Consider the following 23,060-nt stretch of genomic DNA (forward strand, 5'->3'; position numbering starts at 1 on the left):
CTACAATGATGGGAGGGTCTCCCATTGCTGTAGTTAATCCACCTCCCCGAGAGGCAGTAGCTAGGTCAATGGAAGAATTCTTTCATCAACCTAGCGCTGTCTCCACCGGAAGTTAGGTCCGCATGGCTACATCCCTCAGGGGGTGGATTTTTCACACACCCCCTGAGAGAGGTGGCTATGCCGATATAAGTTTTCAGTGTAGGCCAGCCCTGAGAGTAATCATACAGGACCGCAGGGGCTCTTTCCTATCTACTCTCCATAGGGTTAGTGGGAGGGCTGCCGTGACTCACCCAGCCCTGATCCAGCCACTCTTTCCTGGGCTGCAGATACCTTCCCTTTTCTGCACAGGTGGGGTGAAATCCATATGTAGATGTTCCCTTCCATGCATAGAACAAGGGGGTACAATCTGGCCCAGAGGGTAGTAATAAAACTGCCCCTATTTGAATTTGCCCTGAGTGACAATAGCACAGTTCCAGGCTTTCCTTTTCTCCATGTGATATAAAGGCAAGGAGAGCTTCTCTCTGTTTCTTCAGAATCTCCAGACAACCCCAGATATGTTCCTAAGGGAAAGGAAGGGAAATGGTTCAATCTGGTTTTTCTTTTCTAGGTTGGTCTCTCCCACCCCCTCAAAACAAAACATTACACTGTTGCCTGGATTCCATTTAAGTTGTGCTTTAGCTCTATCCCATTTATTAAACCAACAGGAAAACTAACACTGATCCCAGGAAACTTCCAGCTGCTGGAAGAGATCAGGTTCAATCAGTGTTGCAAACTCATGGTTGTATTCTGAGTCTCGCAGTAGCTGATGGTTTTCTTAAAGCCCCAGCTCCTGGAGTCAGGTGACTATGTGAGACTTACAGCTTTCATTAAAAACAAAAATATATGTTCCTCGCCCACATGTCCACGGACCAAAGCTTGGAAACATGAACCCTAAAGCCTCAAAAGCCAGAAGGCAAATAAAGGGACCCAATATTTATTGTTTTTAAATGTCATGATTTCTGAGCCAATCTTATGATTTTGGGAGGCCTGACTCGTGAGTTCTGAATTCTTAGAATTGGTAATACTAGCGGCTTCTTATACCAGTCAAATACTACATCCAAATGCCAAGGTGCATTAGGTGAGGGGTTCTAAATGCAACTAGAAACAATATAAATTAATATTAAAAAGTCACTATGTAAAGATAACATCGCTGGTTCAGGACAATACAGAGCAGTTTCCTGCCTTGTATTCCTGGGCAGCCTCCTCTACTGGAATCACATTGTGAGACCTATGCTCCTGGGATCTATCACAAACCACACAGATTGGGATTTGATACTCTATGCAGAACAGTCTCAAAGCCTCCTTGTGTTTCTCACAGTTTCCTCCCCATCCTGGCTCTCTCTGTGTTCATAACCCGAAACACTTAATTAGTTCTGTGGTGTTTGCCAGCTGCCTGTCTGGCCTGAAGTTCCTCTGGGGATTAAACACCTCTGCACTGAGGACAGGAGTAGCTTGGCCCTGATCCCCCCTGCTCCCCAGAACTGGGTGATGCAGGCTCGGCAGAAATTGTGCCCACACTCTATGGGCCTGTAAAATACACCAGGCAGATGGGACAGGCAGCTTCCTCCTGCAGACTCTCAGGGCTCACAGCAGCCATGGTGCCCAAAGAAGGTTAGTTTCACTTTCCTGTGCTCAGCCTGTAGCAATAACACAGGGCTTTTCCCTCCCTGAAACAATCCTTTGTGCACAGAGTTACAAGCTGTGGCGGTATCTGGGCCCCTCTCTAGAGGCTAAATCCTGCAAGTCGCTGAGCACTGTAGCTCTGCTTCAGCAAAACACTTAAGCACTTGGTTAACGTGAAGCCTGTGAGTCATCCTAGTCTGAAGGGCCCACTCCTGCTTTGCTGGACAAGGGTGCTCAGCGCTGTGCAGAATTGAACCCTAGCTAAGGAGAAAGGTGCCAAATGCTCTTCTCCAGCAATTTCTGCAGCTTGTCTTCTGACCAGCGGTGAGTCCTCCCCTAGACACTAGGGCCCAGATCCCCAAAGATATTTAGGCTCAGAACTTTCCTTTAAGGATCTGGGCCTAGGGCCCTCCTGAAGCTGAGGTTCACTGAGCAAGGCCTAGGTCCCCCTAGAGGAGTGAGGGGGTCTTGCGCCCTCAGACATGGCAGGCTCTTCTCCAGAGACAGCAAGTGTTTTGGAGGGCCCCAGAGAGGCCTTGTGTCTTCCCCTCTTAGCCTTAGAAAGCTAACAAAATGGCCACCAGAACCACAGATGAGGAACAGAATCCACTTGAGAGCTATCAAGGGCCAAAAATAGCATCTGAGAAAGGAACTGAAATTACAGCATGTGTGGGTGCGAGAGTGGGTGAGTGTGAGAGAGGGGGTCACAGCCATGTGGGTTCCTAGGAAATCAAAAAGCAATTCCCATCTGTCCCTGTGGTTGGAGGCAGCAACACCCAGGGAATTCCTTGGTCCCAGGCAGACAGAGTGCTGCAGAGGCAACAGCTCACGCCTACCAGGAGGAGAGGACTTCATGTCACGGTGGGTGTTGCACACAGTGTTACAGACTCCAGGGAGTGCTTTGAGAACAGGCAGAGCAAAGAGGGGGGACCGAGGGGCCCCCGGAGAGCACACAGAACCACTCTGCCCCTGAAATGTTGTTGAGTTACATCCCCCTGAAAAGAAAGGGTTAACAATGCCCTGGGCACATTGTCACAGCTGGAAACTCAGCAACACTGCTGAGCCCTGCTGCTATCCTGTTGTATCTAGGTACAATGCCAACATGTTTTTGGTCTGTACTGACCCTCCTGCTTCCTTCTATCCTGGCCAGCACCGACTAATGCCTGATTTAATGGACCTGATCAGCTGAGCCCCGGGCTTCAAAGGGCCCCCCATACTTTCCCCCCAGCATGCTCTCTGATTTTGTTTTCCAGCAGCAAAGCAGCACCCCCTCTCCTTGCCCTGCAGAGCAATTTGGGGGACCTGAGCTAGAATCACCAGTGCCCTGTGCCTTGGATAAGATCCACCCTTATCCAGAGCCTTTTGTGGCCACTTATCAGGGCAAACCAGACCAGTTTACACCCACTGTGCATGGGTATAAATGTCTATGTAAGGTGCAGAGCAATGAGGAATCAGAACCCCTGTACTGTGGATTAATCTGAGCCATGTTAAATATTCACCCTTCCCTCATCCTCCCCTGAACCTTCATGTTGCCAGCCCTGCTCCAGAGACTGGGCCAAATTTTGCTCCCTGGTGTGAATCCAGAGCAACCCCGTTAAAAACCCCGTGTACTGCAGATACTGTGTGCGGCTAAGCTGAGAATGCCCCATTGTCTTCAGCAGTGCAAAGGGCTAGGAGGGGAAGCACACAGAACTTGCAGCTTGAGACAGATGGAGGAACGGCCTGCTGGGTCCTATATCTCCTGGATCCCTGCACAGTGCACATTCACCCTAAAGCACCAGGTCCCCTTCCAGCTATGTCACTGCATGCAATTGCTATCAGCATTTGTTGTACTTCTTCCTCTTTTGAGTGCAGGCTCAAGGGCCATCTCTCTCTCTCTCTCTACCTTTCCTCCCCATCTCCCACTCTTAATGTTTCAAACCAGAGCATTTTAAAGCCACTCCCTGGTTTGGCAAGATGCCGTCCTGTGTAAACAAAACCCAGAAGCCTCAAACTAACCTCGATGGAGTTTATAAAAAGCCCCAGAGCCTCTTCGTGCCACCAGCAGCATGTGGCAATGTTTAAGGAGGGAGAAAATAAGAGTGCCTGCCTTGTAATTAGGCTGGCTGTAAATTAGGTCCTGTCAGAGCAGCACAGCCACTAATCAGCACTGGGCTGCTAGGCCAGGGCGGGGTGGGAGGAGGCAGCCCCCCTGATAACAGCCCTGAGGGCCTCGAGGTTTCAATCCATGCTTAGATCCTGGAGGAAAGTATTTGAGAAGGAATTAAAATAACCTGCTCTAGACAGGGCAGGGAGTCATGGATTCCCAGCTCCCTGCCCCATTGGGGGAGAGCAGCAGAGACAGGATGGAGCTCCCTCTTCTCAGAGAGCCTGAGCTGTAGATCCCCTCTGCCAGCTGACCCCACTGGGGCCCTGGGAACACTCCCCTTCCAGAGCCCAGGGCCACTTCCCGAGCCCAGGGCCACTTCCCGTCAGGACAGCCTCGGCCCGGCTCCTGCCGGGATAGCCAGTGGCAGGCTCCCCTGGGACAGCGCAGCTGGCAAGGGTCCCTTTGGAATCTCAGCGGCTTTCAGGCCAGCTCCTGCCACCCTTTGTCACACTGAGCAGGAATCAACAGGGCCTCTTGCAGAGTAAGGCAGTGCTCGGTGTGCATCACAGCTGCATAATGGCTGCTGGTGTGCAGAGACCACGGCCTACCATACTGACCAGTAGTGTCTCATTGGTTTTTTGGACTTCCCCGTCTGTCTGTATCCATCTGTGGTCTCTTGTCGTATAGTTAGATTGTAAACTCCTTGGGGACGGGACCATCTTTTGGTCTGGGGCTGTACAGTGCCCAGCACAGTGGAGGCCAGGGCCATGACTGGGACACGCCGATATTATAAATAATAAAGAATAGTACTCCCCAAATGAGCCCAGTCCTTACCCCAAATCAGACCAGGATTCACCAGCTCCACTGGTGGCAGCAGCAACGGAAGCTGGAGTATAAACAGGAGTCAGCCAGCTTGTCCTGATCTCCTGGGGAGATCGTGCAGCTCCACCCCTTTCCAACAGCAGGAGCAATATTGGCCATGGGGCCCAAAGCCTAAACCCCTCTTGGCTGGGCCCCACCCATCCTCTGAATGAATCACCCGATAGACTGGGGCTGCACCAGCATACGTGGTGCCCCAGAGTCACCTGGTATGACTCTGGGGTGCAGCTAATGGGCGAGACTAGTAGGTTTAGAAGAGAGATCCAGTGGAGAGGCAACTCGTGCTGCTGGACCCTACAACCAATACTGCAAGGGAATTTGCCTTTCCTTTCTGCTCAGGGGCGTGTGACGCTTGGGGCTTACTCTTACCTTGCCTTGTTTGTCCCTTGGACACCTCCAAGCTGTACCCCACCACCCAGAATCTGGTGATTCCCAAGAATGCAAAATATCAGATGAGTGCCAGGTCACAGAGAAGAGAGGTGGATTCGGGGGAGTCACTATTAGGATGTCCCTTCAGCAACAGTGGCCATCAAAGCTCCCAGCATGGCTTGAGCTGACCATGGACATCAGAGTTCTCTGCCAGTCCCCAGGATGGCCTGAGCTCACTGGGGCATCTGAACACACACAGTGCAAGCCCTGGCTGGGATGATTTAGTTGGGGTTAGTCCTGCTTTGAGCAGGGGGTTGGACTAGATGACCTCCTGAGGTCTCTTCCAACCCTAATCTTCTATGATTCTATGTCCTTTCAGTGATACCCCTGCCAGCCTTGGAATGCTACAGGGACCGCCCGAGGAGTAAAACAGAACAGCCCAAGTTATCTACAGAAATATCACAGCGTCTCCACCCTAGGAGACCACAGGAGGCAGGGGGAGCAGGAGCCCAGCTACGCTAGAGCCAGATTAATTGGCTGCCTAACCAGAACAACTAAACTCTGGACAAAGATCAATGGTGAACAAACCAACGAGAAGCCAGTTAACGAGCCAATCAAGGCTGCAGTGAAAGGCAAGGGAGTGGCTGACTGGACATTCTCAGCATTGGCCATAACCAGAGTTCCTTGCATGTTTTGGGTGTTGAATCTGTGTACTAGCCAATCAGAACTCTGCTTCTTCGAGTCTGGCAGCCAATGAGATTGCTTGGTTGGCAGGAGAGGCACACCCATTGGCTTCCAAAGTCAAAAGGCACGCTATTTGGCTGATAATGATATGCTACAATTCTCCTGGAGTCTCTGCAGCTTTGACAGTGTCAAGCTGCCCTGGGCTGAAAAGCCAAATACACCAAGAGGAGCATTAAAAGCAGCCTGAAAACTAGTTACCCACATCTGTGGGGAAAACCCACTGTTGTTCTGTTCAGCTAAAAGGGGCCCCTTCTGTGGGAAGTCTGGGGTACCCCATGTGCAAGGCAGAGGGGCGGAGCTGAGCGAGTGTGACTAAAGATCAAAGTTCCTTCAGGACCCCAGGGGGATATTTAATGACATTTGACAGGCCAGGAGATGGAGAAATAGTAAATTGCTCCCTGAGATCCCCACCCTGGTTCTCTCAAGGGATGGGCAAAATTCAAAGGGGGCAGAGGTGCTGTTCAGATGCGCATCATGCCCTCTGGATGCTTAATCTTGCCTTGGCATGGGGAGAGGGACTAGATTCCCTCTTCAGCCTTCCATTTCTATGATTCTCTGAACCTCACCCCAATTCTCCAAAAGTGCACTGTCAGGCATTTTACAAAGTTGGGCAGATTTCCATTGCTTTATGCTTCCACTCATGCCAGAAACCCAGCCAAACAGCCTTCCTTGTGATCATTTGGATTTCCCATCCTTGCTCCTGAATGGAATCAAGGCACGGCAAAAATGGAAAAAAAAATCATGAAGGAAGGGATTGAGAGATTTTCAAACCTGAAAAATGTTTTGGGTGAAGGTTCAGGTTGGTTCTTCATTGATCAGAACCAGAGCACCCATCCCTATATGGGAATCTTCAGTATAATGAATTTGTAAGTCATAACTAAGGCTAAGATTTTGTCACGCATATTTTTAGTAAACGTTACAGACAGGACATGGGCAATAAAGAAAAATTCATGGAAGCCGTGACCTGTCTGTGACGTTTACTAAAAATATGCATGACAAAATGGGTTGCCCAGGGGTGCCTGGCTCGGAACTGCAGGGTCCCCACATCACTGATGGCTCCAAGCTTGGGGGCACCCCTGCCACCTGCGGTGCCTCTGTCTCGGAGCTCTGGGACACCCCTGGCTCGGAGCTCTGGGACACCCCTGCCGGCCGCTGGGGCTCCATGCTCTGGGGCACCCCTGCCAGCTATGGGGCTGGGAGCTGCGGAGCACCTGTGCTGCCCGCGGTGGCCGGTAGCTCCCAGGGCCCCGCTGCCCATGGCGGCTGGCAGCTGCGGAATGGCCCCGCTGCCTGCAGTGGCAGGAAGCTCCCAAGGCCCCGCTGCCTGTAGCAATCAGGAGCTGCGGACCAGCCCCGCTGCCCGTGGTGGTGGGGAGCTCCCGGGGCCCCACTGCCCGCGGTGGCTGGGAGCTGCAGACGGGCCCCGCTGCCCGCAGTGGCTGGGAGCTGCGGGGCACTCCTGCCGCCCTCTGTGGCTGGGAGTTCGGGCCCCACAGTTCCCAGCCACCAGGCGTGGGGGAACCCTACAGCTCCCAGGCGCTGGGGCTCAAGTCACAGAGGTCTCTGGAAGTCATGGATTCTGTGACTTCCGTGACAAAGTCATAGCCCCAGTCATAACTCAATTCATATTAGGTAATATCTCTCAAACCCAAACTACCATCTAGTGGCCTTGGTCCCTTAACAGGAACTAGGGATTCGGATTCAAACACCCAGGCTCATTTCTTTTCCCTTTCCCCCCTTGGGCACGCCCCTGTATTCACTAGCCTCCCAGATCTAGTCCCGACATGTACATTGCAGCTTGGGCCTCCCAGGGCGCGAGGGAGGGGGCAGGCCTGGATTAAGGCCTAGGTTCTACAGGCCCATGTTTAGACCCTCGAGCTCTTGGAATCACATGATCACAACAGAATCTGAGATTTCATTAAGAAGAACAGTCAGTTTCTAGCCCTTCTGATTGGGAAGTTTGAAACCAGGACCTCAGGGTAACCGAGTAACTATGCCCCATTTCCATTGCCATTAGAAACTGCCACACATAGAGAGACTTGTGATTTGTGAAGTTATTTAATCAATTAAATAGTAACAACCAAGGTTAGACTGATGGCGCAGCCAGCGTTAGACACAGTAACAAAAGAATAGGGTTCCAAGGGAAGTCGATAACACCCCATGGCCAAGATCCCAGGACAAGCAAAGACCAAAGGAGGAGGGAAGGAGGAGAGGAACCACAGTGCACAGACTCAGCTAGCTTGAGCACGAGTCCATGCAAACTACCAGGATGCAAAAGGAACTATTTTCACACCTTAGGCCACATCAAAGAGCAAGCTGTGAAATGAGTTCCGGGGCACATGAATACCTCAGTGGTGCTTTGTAGTTGGTGTGAGGCATTGATTGCTCTGGGTTACAACAACGGAGGTTGCAATGTGCAGTGGTTTGGTTTTCTGGGTTATACTGGATTAGCAGTGTCTTTAGGAGGCTACCAGAGTGGCCCACGTGTGTTTTCAGGAGCCCGCGAGGCCCCTGGATCACTTTCCGTCATCGTCGTTAGCGAACAACTTGTAGTTGAAGAAGTCCATCGATTCCTGAGCGAGCTTGGAGAGGTGGATCACGCCTGTGATCACCAGGGCAATGAGCAGCAGTGGCAGCAGCAGGCTCCACACCATCGCCAGGATGTTGTAGCATTTGGCTTTGGAGCTGAAGCGGCGAGCGGCCTCGATGTCACCAGCCACCTTCTGATCCCGCGCCTGCAACAGCCAAGCCAGGAAGGGTGCAGCGAGTTAGTGACATGGCAGAGGAGGCAAAGGATGAGGCAATGCCCTGAGAGCAACGCAATCGAACTACAAGCATCAGAACAGGCTGCAACCACCCACTGCAGCTCTCAGCGGCTGTCTGTCATTCACCTCACTTCCATCTGCCCCTTGCTCTGGAGCTGACTGTTCTCTCCCCGCTCCATTCTCTCTGAACTTCTCTGTCAGCCTAATCCAGTGAGTCTAAGCAAATAACTGACACCTTCTGCTGGCTCCCTCACCGGGCATGTCACAGCAAAGCAGACTCACCCACTCACCAACTGATAACTTACCCCTCCTTTACCATACACGTCATCTCTGAATTTGGCCCATTAAGTCTCAGCTGGTGTAACTCAACATGACGAGGGGCCAGGAGAGAGGTCTGTAACTAGAAACATCACAGGGCACTGCAAGAATGTGTGAATTAAAGTAGTTCCCATCCCACTTTAATTTACACCTTCCTCCAGCTCCCTGATGTGTTAATTAAACCACTTTCAGCTCCCTTATGCATCAGTAAGCGATTTACAGCACCTCTGACCTTAGCCCACTGTCTGCCTCTTTGTGTCTCAGCTTTATCTCATCACACACTCACTCACGCGCTCCTTTGCTATTGGCATATCTTAGCAAATCAAATCCAAGGAGGAGCAGTGGCTCTGACGTCTGATCCTATATGAATGATCCTCAGCAGAGAGATCTGGCAACAGAACGGTTACTCTAAACCTCTCCTTCCCCCAGTTCTCTAGGAAGTGCCTCTTGCTGACTTCATTAAATCCATTCCCAGCAGTTTAGGATATACCCCTCCCCCATTCCTGAACAGAGCAGATTCCCAGCTGCAAGGTGTGGGATATGGAGGAGTCCCTCCACATGGATCATGGTCCCTGGGCATCCTCTGGACTGGAGTAGAGAAGTCAGTCCCCAGAACCTCATCCATATACGGATGGCACTAATTATGGGCTAACAGGAAAGTGTGATTGCCAGGACAGCTCGCAGCCTCATTGATGTGTGGCAATCTAGCTGGGGATATTATTTAGATGATACACATCAGCCTCAGCCAGCATGAGGACGTGGTGCTTAAGGATGCTGCACCAGCACAGGGTGCTCACATAATTCCTGATGCTCTTTACACAAACACTGCAGTCAGCTATCCTGCCCCATCACTGCCCTTTCAGACCCAGCCACTGAATCAGGAGGCTCAGGCAGTCTGTCTTGGAAATGCCAGAGCAGCTGTCACAGATAGTTGTATTTTTCACAGTATTTTTCCTTTTTAAAGGTAGAATTCCAGCTAGTGGGCAGCACTGGGCAATTTCCTCCGCTAGGACAGTGCTAACAAGGTGAGATTTAGGGCTGAGACAAACTGAAGCCAACTGCCGATAACAACTTTCTACCGGGTCACAGTAGGGCGGTACCCTCTGGTACGCAGTACCGGCAGGAGATTTTTTAGCGGGTACGGGGTACCGGAGGGCTAGCCCCCTCCCCCTCCGGAGGGGGGAGAGTCATGACATTCTTCCAGCATCTCCTAGATTTTTCACATCACTTCCCGATTTTAGGGTATATTACAACTCAGAGAACAGAGAGAGATCCCAGAATCGCTAGGTAACCTGGGTGAAGTTTATAATTCCTACCATAATCCCTGGGAAATCCTAACATCTCTAGGTCAACTCAATGTATCATTGGAGTGTATCATTCTTACTAGAGACCCCCAGGAAGGAATCTCCATGTAAAACTAGATGCACTGAGATGTACACTTCCTAGCCGAGTCCCCTAGGAAATCCTGAAATCTCCAAGTGACTGGGAGACATGGACACAAAAGGGTCCGTTTCTGCACTAGAGTCAGCCTTTATGGGCTTGTGTAGAAGAGGCAGAGGAGAGCTGGGCTGTCTTACCTTGACGGAGTAGGCAAGAGCCACTAAACCAAAACAACAGAGGTTCATGTAGATGGTGTTGAAGATGGACCAGATCAGGTGGTCCCGGGGCACTACGGAGGGTCCGATGGTGATGATGGTGGGAGAAGTGTCCTGCTTGCGGGACGTCATGGGCAGGTAGTCCTCACGAGGGTAAGACGTGTCCATGGTGCTGGAAGGCGAAATCCTCAGCTCTCCTGTGGTAGCAGCCTGTAAGGGGAGCCAGTGCAGGGCAGGTCCTTTTTATAGTCTCTGCCTGAGGCACAGCTCCATCTCCCTCTATATATAAAACAGGGAAATTACAGCCCTCGCCTGGCTGTGGTTATCAGAAATGTTTGGCCAAAGCTGAGAGCAACATACTTGGGTTTGTAAGCCTGCCCTCCCCTGATTGTGTATGGAGCGCTTTTTATAGCCTCATGGCCTGAGGCCTCCCTGTCAGCCTTTTCCAGAGAGCTGGGCAGCTCGAGGCACTGATTCAGGAACCCGGCTTCGAAAGGACGTGCTGCAGATCCTGAGCGCTGCAAAGGGCCATGGACCATACAGGACTGTGCGTGGCAGTTCTGTGTTATAACCCATCGGGGACAGAGAGGGAAGCTGGAGACACAGCGAGGTACGTGTACAGGGCAATACAAGTGCATTGAAAGAGCTCTTTCTTCTCAAGCGCTAAAAGATCAATAACGTCCCAGAGGGGATTGCATTTCCCCTGCCGCCTCTATATGTTTTTCTGGGTTTTGCATTATCCTTTGCTAAATATTCTAAAATGTACGATTCCCACCCATCTACAGCTCTGAGACCCAAGGTGATGCCCCCACGTCAGGAACTTCACAAATGAATCATCCACGAACGGTAAAGCACTTTGAAATGGAGAGCTGCTGCCAAGGCTAGGGAGGGGCTGAAATGGCCCTAAAGGAGCTAGCTTTGCAAACCCCTGGCTAGACCCTCAAAAGTATTTAGGCACCAAAGTCAATGGGAGTTAAGTGCCTAAATACCTTTGAGAATTTGGGCCCTGTGCCTACCCTGGAATGAATGCCCTATAGAAGTGTTCTCCAAGACAGCTCCAAGGACTGTTCGAGCAAGGGCCTATTGTTCATGGCATGGGACTGAAGTACTTATATTCAAGGAGGAGATGTGAAGCCAGCATCTGCCCTCAGTTACATTGACGTAAAAGTAAAATCTGCTCCACAGGGTCCATTCCAGCCTGGCAGATATCCAGGTCAAGTTTTCTTCTTCCAGAGTCCAGAGCAGGTTTTTTTCCCTCTCTGAAACCCCAGGGCTCAACCCTAGCAGTGGCTGGAGCAGCTCTGATCATAAGACCAACCAGACTTCAGTAAGAGTAAAGACAAATCAGCAGCAAGTCTAATATTTCTAACGTCTCTGTGCTCAGAAGTTCTGGCTATTTCAGTGCAACCCCCAGTAATTCACAGGAATATGTTGGTGTTGTCTTTTCAGGTTTGACATTGGCCATCAGACAGCTGTCACACTAAGGATTCTAGTCTTTACCAAACCAGGTTGGCTACAGGTACATACAACTCTCACAACCAAGAGATTGCTGCCTTTCAAAGTCACTTGCCCAGAATAAAGACTAACTGGATATTGCAGTTCAGGGGATGGGTTGCTTAGGACTCAGGCACCCACCACGTATCAATGGAAGAGTGAATGCAGGTGAGAGACAGGAGGTCAGAGCTTAGATACCTGAGACAAGCACCTTAGCAATTCTACAGATTAGATGGATGGCAGTGATTCTAGTACCAGCCCTGATACAGCACAATAGGGAGAGCTGTAGTGTTAGAGGGCACCATCCATATGACCAAGGCTACTACAGTCACACACCTGGAAAAGGAAAGAGGTGCTCATGTTAAATCCAGCCGTACTGGTAATATTGCAGGATACTTCCCTTTCTACCACCATAGCTTTCTGCCAGGGTCTTGGCTATGGTGCCCCTCAAGATCTGTAACAGTAACCACTGCAGTTCAGGGGGTAGCAGTTCACAGGGTCCAGGAGGTGCCTAGCACACGTTGGGGTACAGTAAAATAAATAATAATTGTAATGGCTATAAGGCATACCAGGGGCAGTGGGATCTCCTCTTGGAAAGGCTGAAGATGGGATGAATCATTTGCAAGGCTCCTTGGTACCAAAAAGGATGTGGGTGAAAAGCCAACGAGCTACATACAGAGTCTGCAGGCTTTACTTAGCAAAGTTTCTGCAGGCAGAGGTGTTCCCACCACAGAGTCTAACAAACAACAGCTGAACAACTCTATACCAGGCTCTGACTCTTATCCTCCAATGAGAAGCAAGTGAGCCCACCACCATTCTCTAACCTGCTGTTGTTATCAGAATTGAAGACGATCGACATGTAGCTCTAAGTCTGTTCCTGCAGCCCCTGGTATTGTTCAAACATCAGGACTCAGGCTCCAAAAAGTCATAATATTGGCTTAAAAATCATGAGGTTTTTTATAAAAATAATACATTGGGGGTTCTTTGTATTTGTTTTTGAGCCTTTAGGACAGAGGTGGGCAAACTACGGCCCGTGGGCCACATCCAGCCTGCGGGACCGTCCTGCCCGGCCCTTGAACTCCTGGCCGGGGAGGCTAGCCCCTGGCCCCTCCCCTGCTGTCCCCCCTCCCCCGCAGACTCAGCTCGCCATGCCACCAGCACGGGAGGGGGCTGTACTGCGGGGGCAGGGGAGCTGAGCAGGGAGGGTGGCGGGAGCACGGCCGGAGGACTCAGGAGGCGCACCAAGCAGCCATGCAGCTGGCTGGAGAGAAGCGGCACTTTGAAGGGGAAACCGCCACTTCTCTCCGGCTGCGCGGCTGCCCCTGATCCTCCTGAGTCCTCCACCCATGTTTGCAGGGCCAGGTTCCGAAAGGGGCTTTAGAGGGGGGTTGAATAGGGGCTGGTGTCCCAGGGGGCCTGTCGGGGCGCAGGTGTGTGGATGGGGGAGGGGCAGTCAGGGTGCAGGGGGAGTTGGATAGGGGGTGGGGTCCCGGGGGGGTGGTTAGGGGCAAGGGGTCCCAGGAGGGGGTAGTCAGGGGACAAGGAGTAGGGGGGGGTTGGATGGGTCGGGGGTTCTGAGCAGGGCCTGTCAGGGGGCGGGAAGTGGGAGGGGGTGAATAGGGTTAGGGTTTGGGGAGGCACAGCCTTCCCTACCTGGCCCTCCATACAGTTTTGGAACCCCAATGTGGCCCTCAGGCCAAAAAGTTTGCCCACCCCTGCTTTAGGATATTCTCAAGTTCCAGTTTTGTGATCTACTCTGCAATCGAGATGGTTAGAAACTACTCACTTTTTTTTTTATAAATGAAAGTTGAGATTTCCATGCAGTCATGTGGGCTTTAAGAAAAATACCAAATGTAACTTCCCTCCTCCCCTCCCCCCTGCCCCGCATCCTCCTTACCATAAGTGAGGCTGTGAAACTTACCTGGGCCTGGAGTCCCAGAAGCCGTTGCTGCCCCGTTGCCAGGCAACCCTCCCTTAAGCAGAGAGGAGGCCAGAGAGACGGAACTAAAGCAGCTGCCCAGATGTCCCAAAAAAGGGGCGCTCTGGTTGGTTTTTGACCCCAGATGCCTGAGAGAGAGGAGGCAGTCACTCCTTCTGGGGTGTCAGTTGAAAGGGAAGAGAGGGAGCATCCAGCTCCCTTCACTGAGTGACTGGTTTGAGAATTTTCCCACTCCTCAGTTGGGAAACTCCGTTGAGTTAGGTTCCCGGTGGGCCTACCACACCACTGCAAAGGGAATGACTGCCTGACGGACAGTTCAGCTGCCTCAGCCTACAGCCAGATCGCTGACAGTTACTTAAGCCAGGAGGAAAAGCAGAAAGCTTATAGCTAAGCTTGTTGCCCCAGTGTGAGGCTTGGTCTACACTACAGAGTTAGGCCAACATAAACCACCTTGCGTCAACCTAACTATGGAAGTGTCGACACTTAAATTTCGCTCCCGTCGATGTAACTGCCTGGCTACGCTAACTTACTAACTCCATCTCCATGAGCAGCCAGGGCCGGCTCCAGGCACCAGCTTGCCAAGCAGGTGCTTGGGGCGGCCACTCCGGAGAGGGGCGGCAGGTCCAACTATTCAGCGGCAATTTGGCAGACAGTCCCTCACTCCCACTTGGAGCGAAGGACCTCCTGCCGAATTGCCGCCGCAGATCGTGATCGCGGCTTTTTTTTTTTTTTTTTTTTTGCGCCGCTTGGGGCGGCAAAAACCCTGGAGCCAGCCCTGTGAGCAGCATAGCGTCAAGGTCAACGTAGTTAGGTGGATGCAGTGACAGCGTAGACACTGCGTTGCTTATGTCGCCTGTTACCGGCTTTCAGGAGCCTTCCCACAAGGCCCCACACTGGGGAAGTATAATTTATACAAGTGCTCCTGGTGATGCCACACAGCGCTGACACAAGGGGCTAAGTGTACGCACACACAAGCGATGTAATCACTGCAGCTAGGATTACCATATTTCAAGTTCCCAAATGGAGGACACTGTCAGGGGGAGGGGGAGCCAGAGGGGCGGGGGTACCATGCCACCCTTACTTCTGTGCTGCTGCTGGTGGCGGTGCTGTGTGCTGGTATTGTTCAAGTAGGTATTAGACCTATAAGGATGTGTGTAGTGGTTAGACTTTATTAAATGCTTGTGAGATGCTGCATGCACTAATCTCCATATGCTATATTGTAAGGTAGTATTTAAGCAGTTGTATTGTAAGTCTGCGTGACAATGTAAATCACCAGACAGGAGAGAAACATTAACTAGTGTAAAGTGCTAATCTGCAACAGAAGATGTTTCGTCCTGCCCAACAAGAAAGGTCCATCAACACCAGATGGACTATTGTGGGACATTAAAGAGGACAAAAGACTCAGTTGTCCTGTTCTCTTCACCCCCATGAAGATGAGTTATGCAACTGAATTCCTCCCATCAGCTCAGGCTGAAGAGATATAAAAACCTCCAATAGAAGGAATTGATTATCTCTGTGCTGCTTAGACTCTGGGGGTCAATATTTTCTAGGCATAAGCAAGAGGTCCCCAGCTGCTTAGCCTGGGTTAGCCCTAAAGGACACATAGAGCTTGCTGAACATAGAAGCTTCTATTACCTTTTGAAACTTAAGGGTTTTTTAACTCATTTGTTTATCTATGTTTATCTGCTTTAATGTTGTAAATAACTTGGCCAAAGAGTAGAGTTAACCCTTGCAATACCAGTGCGGGGCAAGCGCGCCCCAACACAGGGGGTCTTAACTACAGCTGGTCCAGAAATTTTCATTGAAAAACAGTTCTCTCCTGGAAAATAGCTGTTTTGACAGAGCCTACATTTTTTGTGCCTCAATTTAGTATCAATTTTAAATAAATTCCATTTTGGAAAAAAAATGGGGGAAAAATCCCCCATTTTGACATTTTTGGAACAAAACGTTTTGATTTTTTCATTTTGAAATGACTTTGTTTTGACGTTTACTTTATTTTAAAAAATAAGAATAAATTTTAAAAAGGGTTGAAATTGAAACAAAATGTATCAATTGACCCAAAACTATTTTTTTTAATTTTGTTTTACAAGAAATTTTGGCATTTTGTTCCTTTTTGGGACAAAGAAAAAAATCTAAATCTTGAATTTTTTTTTGTGGACAGAAAATCAATTTTCCTTCCAGCTCTAGTCTTGACCCACACGCTTCAGAACACCAGTTGGGGTCAGACAGTAATTTCACCCAGGACATAATCTTGCAGCATCAGGCACAATCTGGAGAGTTTATGCTTGTTGCATGTTCAAATTTAATAATGAAAATATTAATAACACAAGATGTCTGATAGCTGGTTCATTTGTAATTCAATCAAAGATTATTAGTCAAAGATTAATACAGCCTGATACAGAATACAGAAAGGAATACATATGTTACCAATCTGATCACTGGAGAAGTGACAGCTGCTCAATCCACTTCTGATTTAACTCCCCAAAACTCTTTCCTTATACATAGCTTGGGACAAAGAAATTCCGTTCCCATGGGCTGATTTAACTGCGAGTTCTATTTTAGATGCCTCAATTTACCTCATGAATAAGATAAAGACATCTGTGACTGATTCATTATTACCAAAACCACTTGTGACAATAAGTGGTTCTTATTGACCTAAACATCAACCAGTGGTTCATTATTTTATCAATCACAGAATACATGTGTAATAACAAACATCCCTTGCCAATCAACAGTGGTCCCTCTCTGGACATGGGAATGCAATTCTTCACAGGTCAACAGGGTCAGAGGAAAGGATTATACACATTCCATTACTGATTACAAACATTCATTCCTTTGGTCCCTCACTAAGGTTCAACCTAAGTACAAAGAACTTTTCAGTTTCATAGGTACAGAGCACTAGATTTGTAGATACAAAACACTTTGGTTTATACCCCAAAAAGGATTTTGGTTAACATATATAAAATATGTATAAAAATATATAAAATAATTGTAGCAGTTTTAGTATCTACTAACATGCTTCACTCTGAAGTCTCCAGCATTGAGACCCCAGACTAGATGAGATTACAATATCCTTCCTCATCTGTGGCTCTTCTGCCATTTCTTGTAGGTCACTTTCTCCCCAGAGAGACCTCCCCAGTTCCCTGGCAGGCACAGAGGTGGTGGACACCAAATTGATGGTCTCCTGAGTTATGTAGATTGGTGGGTAGGACCTCACACTCACATTCCTCCCGCCCCTCCGCTCCATCGGAGCACTGGCTCGTACCTCGGACCCAGATCCTGCCCTTCTATGAGAGGGGGCAGGTCAAGGAGCAAACTCAAAGTCCACTTGAGAATTTTTTCCCCCAAATTCTTGTTGGAAGCACAATTCAGCCCTATAGATGCACTGATTGTAGGAATGGGCCCAAGGGTAAAGAGGAGGAATGGAGCCAGGGGGTGAAGGAAGCACATACCTAGCTATGGGATACTAAATAAAGCAAGGGTTCTCAAACTCAGGGTCAGGACCCCTGAGGGGGTCGCGAGATTATTACATGGGGGGGTCGCAAGCTGTCAGGCTCCACCCCAAACCCCGCTTTGCCTTCAGTATGTATAATGGTGTTAAATATATTTTAAAGTGTTTTTAATTTGGGGGGGGGGGGTCGCACTCAGAGGCTTGCTATGTGAAAGGGGTCACAGTACAAACGTTTGAAAACCACTGGAATAAAGGCACCCGAGTGCCCGATGCTTCTGCTTGTAAGGGGTGTGTCAGAGTCTGATGCATTCACTTATTTAGGACTCAGCCCAATTCTTCCCAGCCTGACCCAAGGGGAGAGGGAGAAGGGAAACTCCCCACACTTTCAGTACAACTGCTGCTTCTGTACTGGGGTCCCTGGGTGTGGAGGGAACTGAGTGTGTGGGGACAGAATGTGCTGCTGCCAACCACCATAAGGCCTTTTATTTTTAATCAGATTAACACCCGAGTGCCTTTCCCAGGCACCCCCTAGGCTCTAGGCAGGACCTCTGCACTCACCCAGGCCCCTGCTCTGCGATGCCCGGGTAGTTTTCCCACTCCGGTTCTAGTCCTAAAAGGCTCAGCCGTCCAGCTGGGCCCTGGCTAGAGCACCTGGCTGCGGGCGTCAGTGACCAGAACAAAAGGGGAATTAATACAAATGAAGCATCCCCAAGCTGGGTTAAGGCTCTTGTTCTTTAGAAGGTGCTCACCGGGCTGGGGCCCTAAACTGAGGAGTTCACAAGAAAACCGAGAGAAATAGTTCCCTCTCATGGTGAATCCACATCGCGCAGGGCCAGCCCACCCTTCCTTCCAGGAGGAGCTGTTGGGCAGCAGTTGTACAAAAAGCTCCTGCCTTCAGCCCCCCCTCCCTGCAGGAGCTGCACACTGCTCCCCTCCCCACTCTGCAACCAACTCAGCTGGGTTTCTCCCATTTAAGCACCCCCCATTCTGACATCCCTCAGAGGTGGGGCGGGGCCAACTGGTCCCACATTAGCTCTGTGTTGCACAGTGCGTTACCCCATCACACAGATCAAGTTAAACATTTTGTCCCCTTTACACTTCTCTCTTCCCCGCAGGGCAGGTCGCTGCAGTGAAAAGAGCAGGCCGGAGTCTCTGCAGATGGCTTTACTGCTGTAAATACTGCCCCGGGCGAACATTATTGCTGGGTTGATACAGACAGATAAAACTGGGCCAAGGCACAAAGTTCGAATCCAGATCTAAATGTCCCAAAGCATGGGAAGCGGGGGTGGGGTGGGGGGGTGGGAGGGGGATTTTGAACCCATGTTTTGATTTGGCCCATTGTAGAAATGGGGGCCAATGGCAAAGCCTGGATCCAAACTACCCCAAAGAGTGGGTGGTTCTGGTCCATCTCTAGGAACAAAGTGAGGTAGACTGGAGCCTCCTCTGACCTCATCATCTATTACTCTCCATGTTGGGCGCTGCAGAGAGGGAGGGTCACAACAGCAGTGAATGCGGATGATTTTCAGTGCAAGAAATCCAAAAAAGGTAAACAGCTGGATCAGGCTGGAAGAGGAACAAGTAGGTAGTGGCCGATTCCATGGCCACAGTGCATGGAGCAGAGAAGTGGGGGCCCGCGCAGATTTGAAATGAGGGTGACCACATAACTAGCATCAAAGCTACAATGGTGCTATTAATGAGTCAATTTTTGAACTCATGACCTGTTGTGAATTTCCATCACAGCATGAACAGCCAGCAGTGGGTCATTTCCTCGCCATTTGAGTTATCTTCCAATCCCCTCTCTGAATGCCTGGCTGGTGTCAGTCCCCGGAACTTCATTAAAGGGATGCTGTTAAGGTCTCCAAAAGCAAAAGAAAAGGACCACAGCAATAGCAACTACCACCAGCAGTGACCCGATGATGTTTAACACCTTGGCGGTGGTGCCATAGCTCCGAGCACCTTCCAGGTCCCCCAGTACTTTCCGATCTCGGGCCTGGAAAAGAAAACAGGAGCATGTGAAAAATCAGAGCAGTCAAGAGGGTGGGAGAATTTTTATTAACTGCTTAGCCCCTTCTGGGCCAAGCTAAAGCACCCACAGCCCATGCACCTTCTTATTGAGCTATAGAGAACTCCCTGACTTCTGCAGCAGAAAGAGAAGAAGCCAGAGTTCAAAGGGAGCTAGTTCAGATGTTTATTCATTGAGGTTTCACTAGGATTGTTGAAAATACAAGTGACAGTTTTGCGAAATAGCCAAGATTTCAAAAAGCACTGCTTGTGAAGAGCATTCCATATCATGCAGTTCATGGCCTTTTGTAAATATGCAGCTCGTTTGCATAATGATCATTTGTATAATGTTGCTTGTTTGCATGTTGGTCCCACCCACCAGTGCTAAATCCTTGATTCACTATTGTTCTGTTTTACAGTGCCATCTTTAACTAAAAAGGAAACAAAGGGAGGGGTGTAAGTTTAAATAAGCAACAAAAAACATGACCACAAGATGGTGCTATAGCCTAACAGCATTGATGTATGAAATGGCTAATATGAAACTAAGCAGGCAATTTTCATTTGAGCAACCACATCTGTTGACTATATACTTATATGGTAATTGGGGGATTAATAAACTGTTGATTAGTCACAAGTGCCCTGATTTGAGAGAGGATGTCCAAGGTAAAAGCTGCCCTCAAAAGAACCTGCTCCTAAAATTGAGCTCTGTGTAGCTAGAAAGCCTGTCTCTTTCACCAACAGAAGTTGGTCCAATAAAAGATATCCCCCCCCCCCATCTTGTCTCTTCCTGGACTCAATAAAAAGGGGGTATCCTAACTGAATTCCATTCCAACATTCACTATAACACATCAAATAGGCAAATATGGTGTGTTGGATTTCAGCTTTAAAATCTAACTGGCACTTGGGCAAATGCATAAAATTGATCCCCATTCCCACTTATATAAATATATAACTCCCTGCAAAGATGTGAAGCCCCAGCAGTGAGAACAACCACTCTGTGCCCACGTGCGCTGGGGTACAACTAGAAATAAGAGGGTGCCACTGAGCAAGGGAAGATGCAGTAGATCAGAAAAATGACTCCCTAATGGGAGGTGTGCCCACATCACCTGGAATATGTACAACTATCCGGTGGGATATGTATTAGGTGGAAAACATGGCATTGTCAGAGGAGGGGGACAAAATGACCTAACTGGGGCGTTTTCCCACCTCTGATGTCTATGAATGGTTTGCTATCCTGACAAAGGCTGACTGAAAACCTAGCATGGGGGATCCTTAAGCCTGCTAAAAAGTCCCACTTGTGACAGGAAATCCTTATAAACAAGCTTCTAGAGCCCTCGCCAGGGACCAATTGTGCTAGGCCCTGTACATATACACTGGATGCCCTAAACACTGTGGAAATGTTGTATTGTGTGTAAGTCACGACATTATAGAAAGAAAACTGGAGAGACAGACAGGGGAACATGATAATGCTGTTTCCCCAATGATAAATATTGCATTTCTTTTTTTCCTTGGTACACCTCAGGTCTCCGTTGTTCTTGCAGAGGACTGGACCTCAGAGAGCCTGAATAGATACTATTAAGGAAAAACAAATGCACAGTTCCCAAAACTTTGGGAGTATGTAGTTTGCAATTTCCTAAAGCTGGCCCAGCTGTACACACAGCAGTCCACATTCTACTGCGTGCCTGGTTCTCATGCGCTCTCCCTGGCACAGCATACCCATGTGTTCCTCTGTGGGTCATTTCTATACTCCAGCTGCAAGGAGCCCTTTACTCCCCACTAGTGCGCTGGCTGAGTCTCTCCTTGTGGAAAATGGAGCCAGTTAATTCCTAGGGCAGGCTGATTACAGCCCAAGCGGAGCCTTCACTTACTAGAGTCTTGGGCATCCAAACCAGCCCGTGGAGAAGCTGAAGTGCGTCCCTTGCATAGTGGTTTGATGTTCCTATTGCACTGTCCCACTGATCATTCCCAGCCAGGTCTCAGTCTGCACACTAGACTAGCACATCTCTTTGGAGCACTAATGTGGGGCACCATTCCCACTGCTAACCCCCACACACACACACGCACACCAGAGGCAATGCAGGGAGCACTGAACAAGTGCCCCAGACACGCCAGGTCCTTCCCTGACCCTCTAAAGGGGAGGGGGGAGTGAGAGGGAAGCACCGCTTCACCAAACTGCATCATCACACCCTGCCAGTCGGTGTGGCACAGTCTTCACACCTCATTGCATCAGCGACACAACACAACCGCCACACAATCAGGATGTTGCACCATAACTAGACAACTCTTCCCACTGATTGAGTGGCTTTGCAGCCTCTGGGAGGATCACTGAGCTGCTGCTCAGAATCACAGAACCATAGACCCACGGGGTTAGGAAGGGGGTGCAAAGATCTAATCTAACCCACCCAAGTGGGCTGGCTCTCCAGCCTCTTTTTGAAAACCTCCTTCTGCTGGAAAGCTCCCTGCGGCCCCTAAATACCCCCACATCCAATAGGGCCCCCAAGTTCCAACCTCAGGCTCACCCTGCTGTAGTTAGTTGGATGCTCACATCCTGCAAACTCCTAACCCTAAACGCCCACACACAGTCCGGGCCAAGGACGGCTGATAGCAGGAGCAGCACAGGACAGTCCCGGTTGTGGGGCAGCCCAGCTTGCCCCGCAGGGTGGATTCCTGCCTTGGGACTGGGGGGCTGAGCGGAGAAAGAAAAGCCAGAGTCAGGGCTGTGGAGGAAGGGAAAATAAACTGCCAGGAGACGGGAGAGACCAGGGGGCTCCGGGAAGGGATGGGGGAGGGTCGGAGAGAGGGGATGAATGTGCCCTGGATACCAACTTCCCGGCGGGCCGGGCTGGAGGGATCGGGGTGCTGGGGGCACCGGGCGGGCTGGAGAGATCGGGGCGCTGGGGGCACCGGGGGAGGGATCCGGGCGCTGGAGGCACCGGGGGACCTGGAGGGAACCGGGCGCTGGGGGAACCGGGGAATCCGGGCGGGCTGGAGAGATCCGGGCGCTGGGGGCACCGGGGGGAACCGGGCGCTGGGGGCACCGGGGGGAACCTGGGGGGGGGATCAGGGCGCTAGAGGCATCGGGGGATCCGGGCGCTAGGGCACCGGGGGACCTGGAGGGAACCGGGGGATCCAGCCACCGGGGGATCTGGGAGGGAACCGGGTGCTGGGGCATCGGGGGACGTGGAGGGAACCGGGCGCTGGGGGATCCGGGCGGGCTGGAGAGATTGGGGCGCTGGGGGGGCACCGGGGGGAGGATCTGGGGCGGGAGGCGCCGAGGGTCCGGCCCGGCTCTCACCTTGATAGAGAAGATAAGCGCGGGGAAGCCCAGGCAGCCCAGGCAGGCGAGCTTCTGGCACAGCAGGACGTTGAAGAGGGACCAGAGCACGAAGTCGCGCGGCTGCTCGGCCGGGAAGCCCTGCTGGGTGCCGGGATAGGGGGGAGGCAGGCCCCGGGGCTGCAGGTCGATGCTCACGCTCTGCTCCTTGCACGCCATGGTCGGGGGGTGCGAGTGCGGGTCTGAGCGGGCGACTGTGGAGCGGGGCAGGCGGAGACAGGAAACGTGACTCAGAAAATGAAACCGCCCCTCGGCCCCAGCCAGCCGCCTCCCCCGCCCCAGCACAAATTCCCTGAACCCGCCCCCCCGCGCACAGAGCCGCCCCCCAACACCTCCCCCCGCACGGAGCCACCCTGCCCCCTAGAAACTCCCCGCACAGAGCTACCCCCTCCTGCCCCCAACACCCCCACGCACAGAGCC

The 23,060-nt window shown here is 50.8% G+C and overlaps 2 protein-coding genes across 2 annotated transcripts; both read right to left on the minus strand.

The window, feature by feature from the left end:
- Positions 1–7,829: 7,829 nt before the first annotated feature.
- On the minus strand, positions 7,830–10,589 carry IFITM5 (interferon induced transmembrane protein 5). The gene is made up of 2 exons (XM_024208298.2): positions 10,404–10,589; positions 7,830–8,478 (listed from the first exon to the last, which is right to left on the minus strand). The coding sequence occupies exons 1-2, from the start codon at positions 10,587–10,589 to the stop codon at positions 8,260–8,262; spliced, it is 405 nt and encodes a 134-aa protein (XP_024064066.1). The 3' UTR covers positions 7,830–8,259.
- Positions 10,590–17,726: 7,137 nt separating this feature from the next.
- LOC112112382 (dispanin subfamily A member 2b-like) lies at positions 17,727–22,860 on the minus strand. Its single transcript, XM_024208296.2, has 2 exons — positions 22,602–22,860; positions 17,727–19,295 (listed from the first exon to the last, which is right to left on the minus strand). The coding sequence occupies exons 1-2, from the start codon at positions 22,797–22,799 to the stop codon at positions 19,155–19,157; spliced, it is 339 nt and encodes a 112-aa protein (XP_024064064.1). The 5' UTR covers positions 22,800–22,860; the 3' UTR covers positions 17,727–19,154.
- Positions 22,861–23,060: the final 200 nt, after the last annotated feature.

Source organism: Terrapene carolina, unplaced genomic scaffold, assembly GCF_002925995.2.
Source record: "Terrapene carolina triunguis isolate 2854851 unplaced genomic scaffold, T_m_triunguis-2.0 Scaffold261, whole genome shotgun sequence".
In the NCBI taxonomy this organism is placed as follows: Eukaryota; Metazoa; Chordata; order Testudines; family Emydidae; genus Terrapene; species Terrapene triunguis.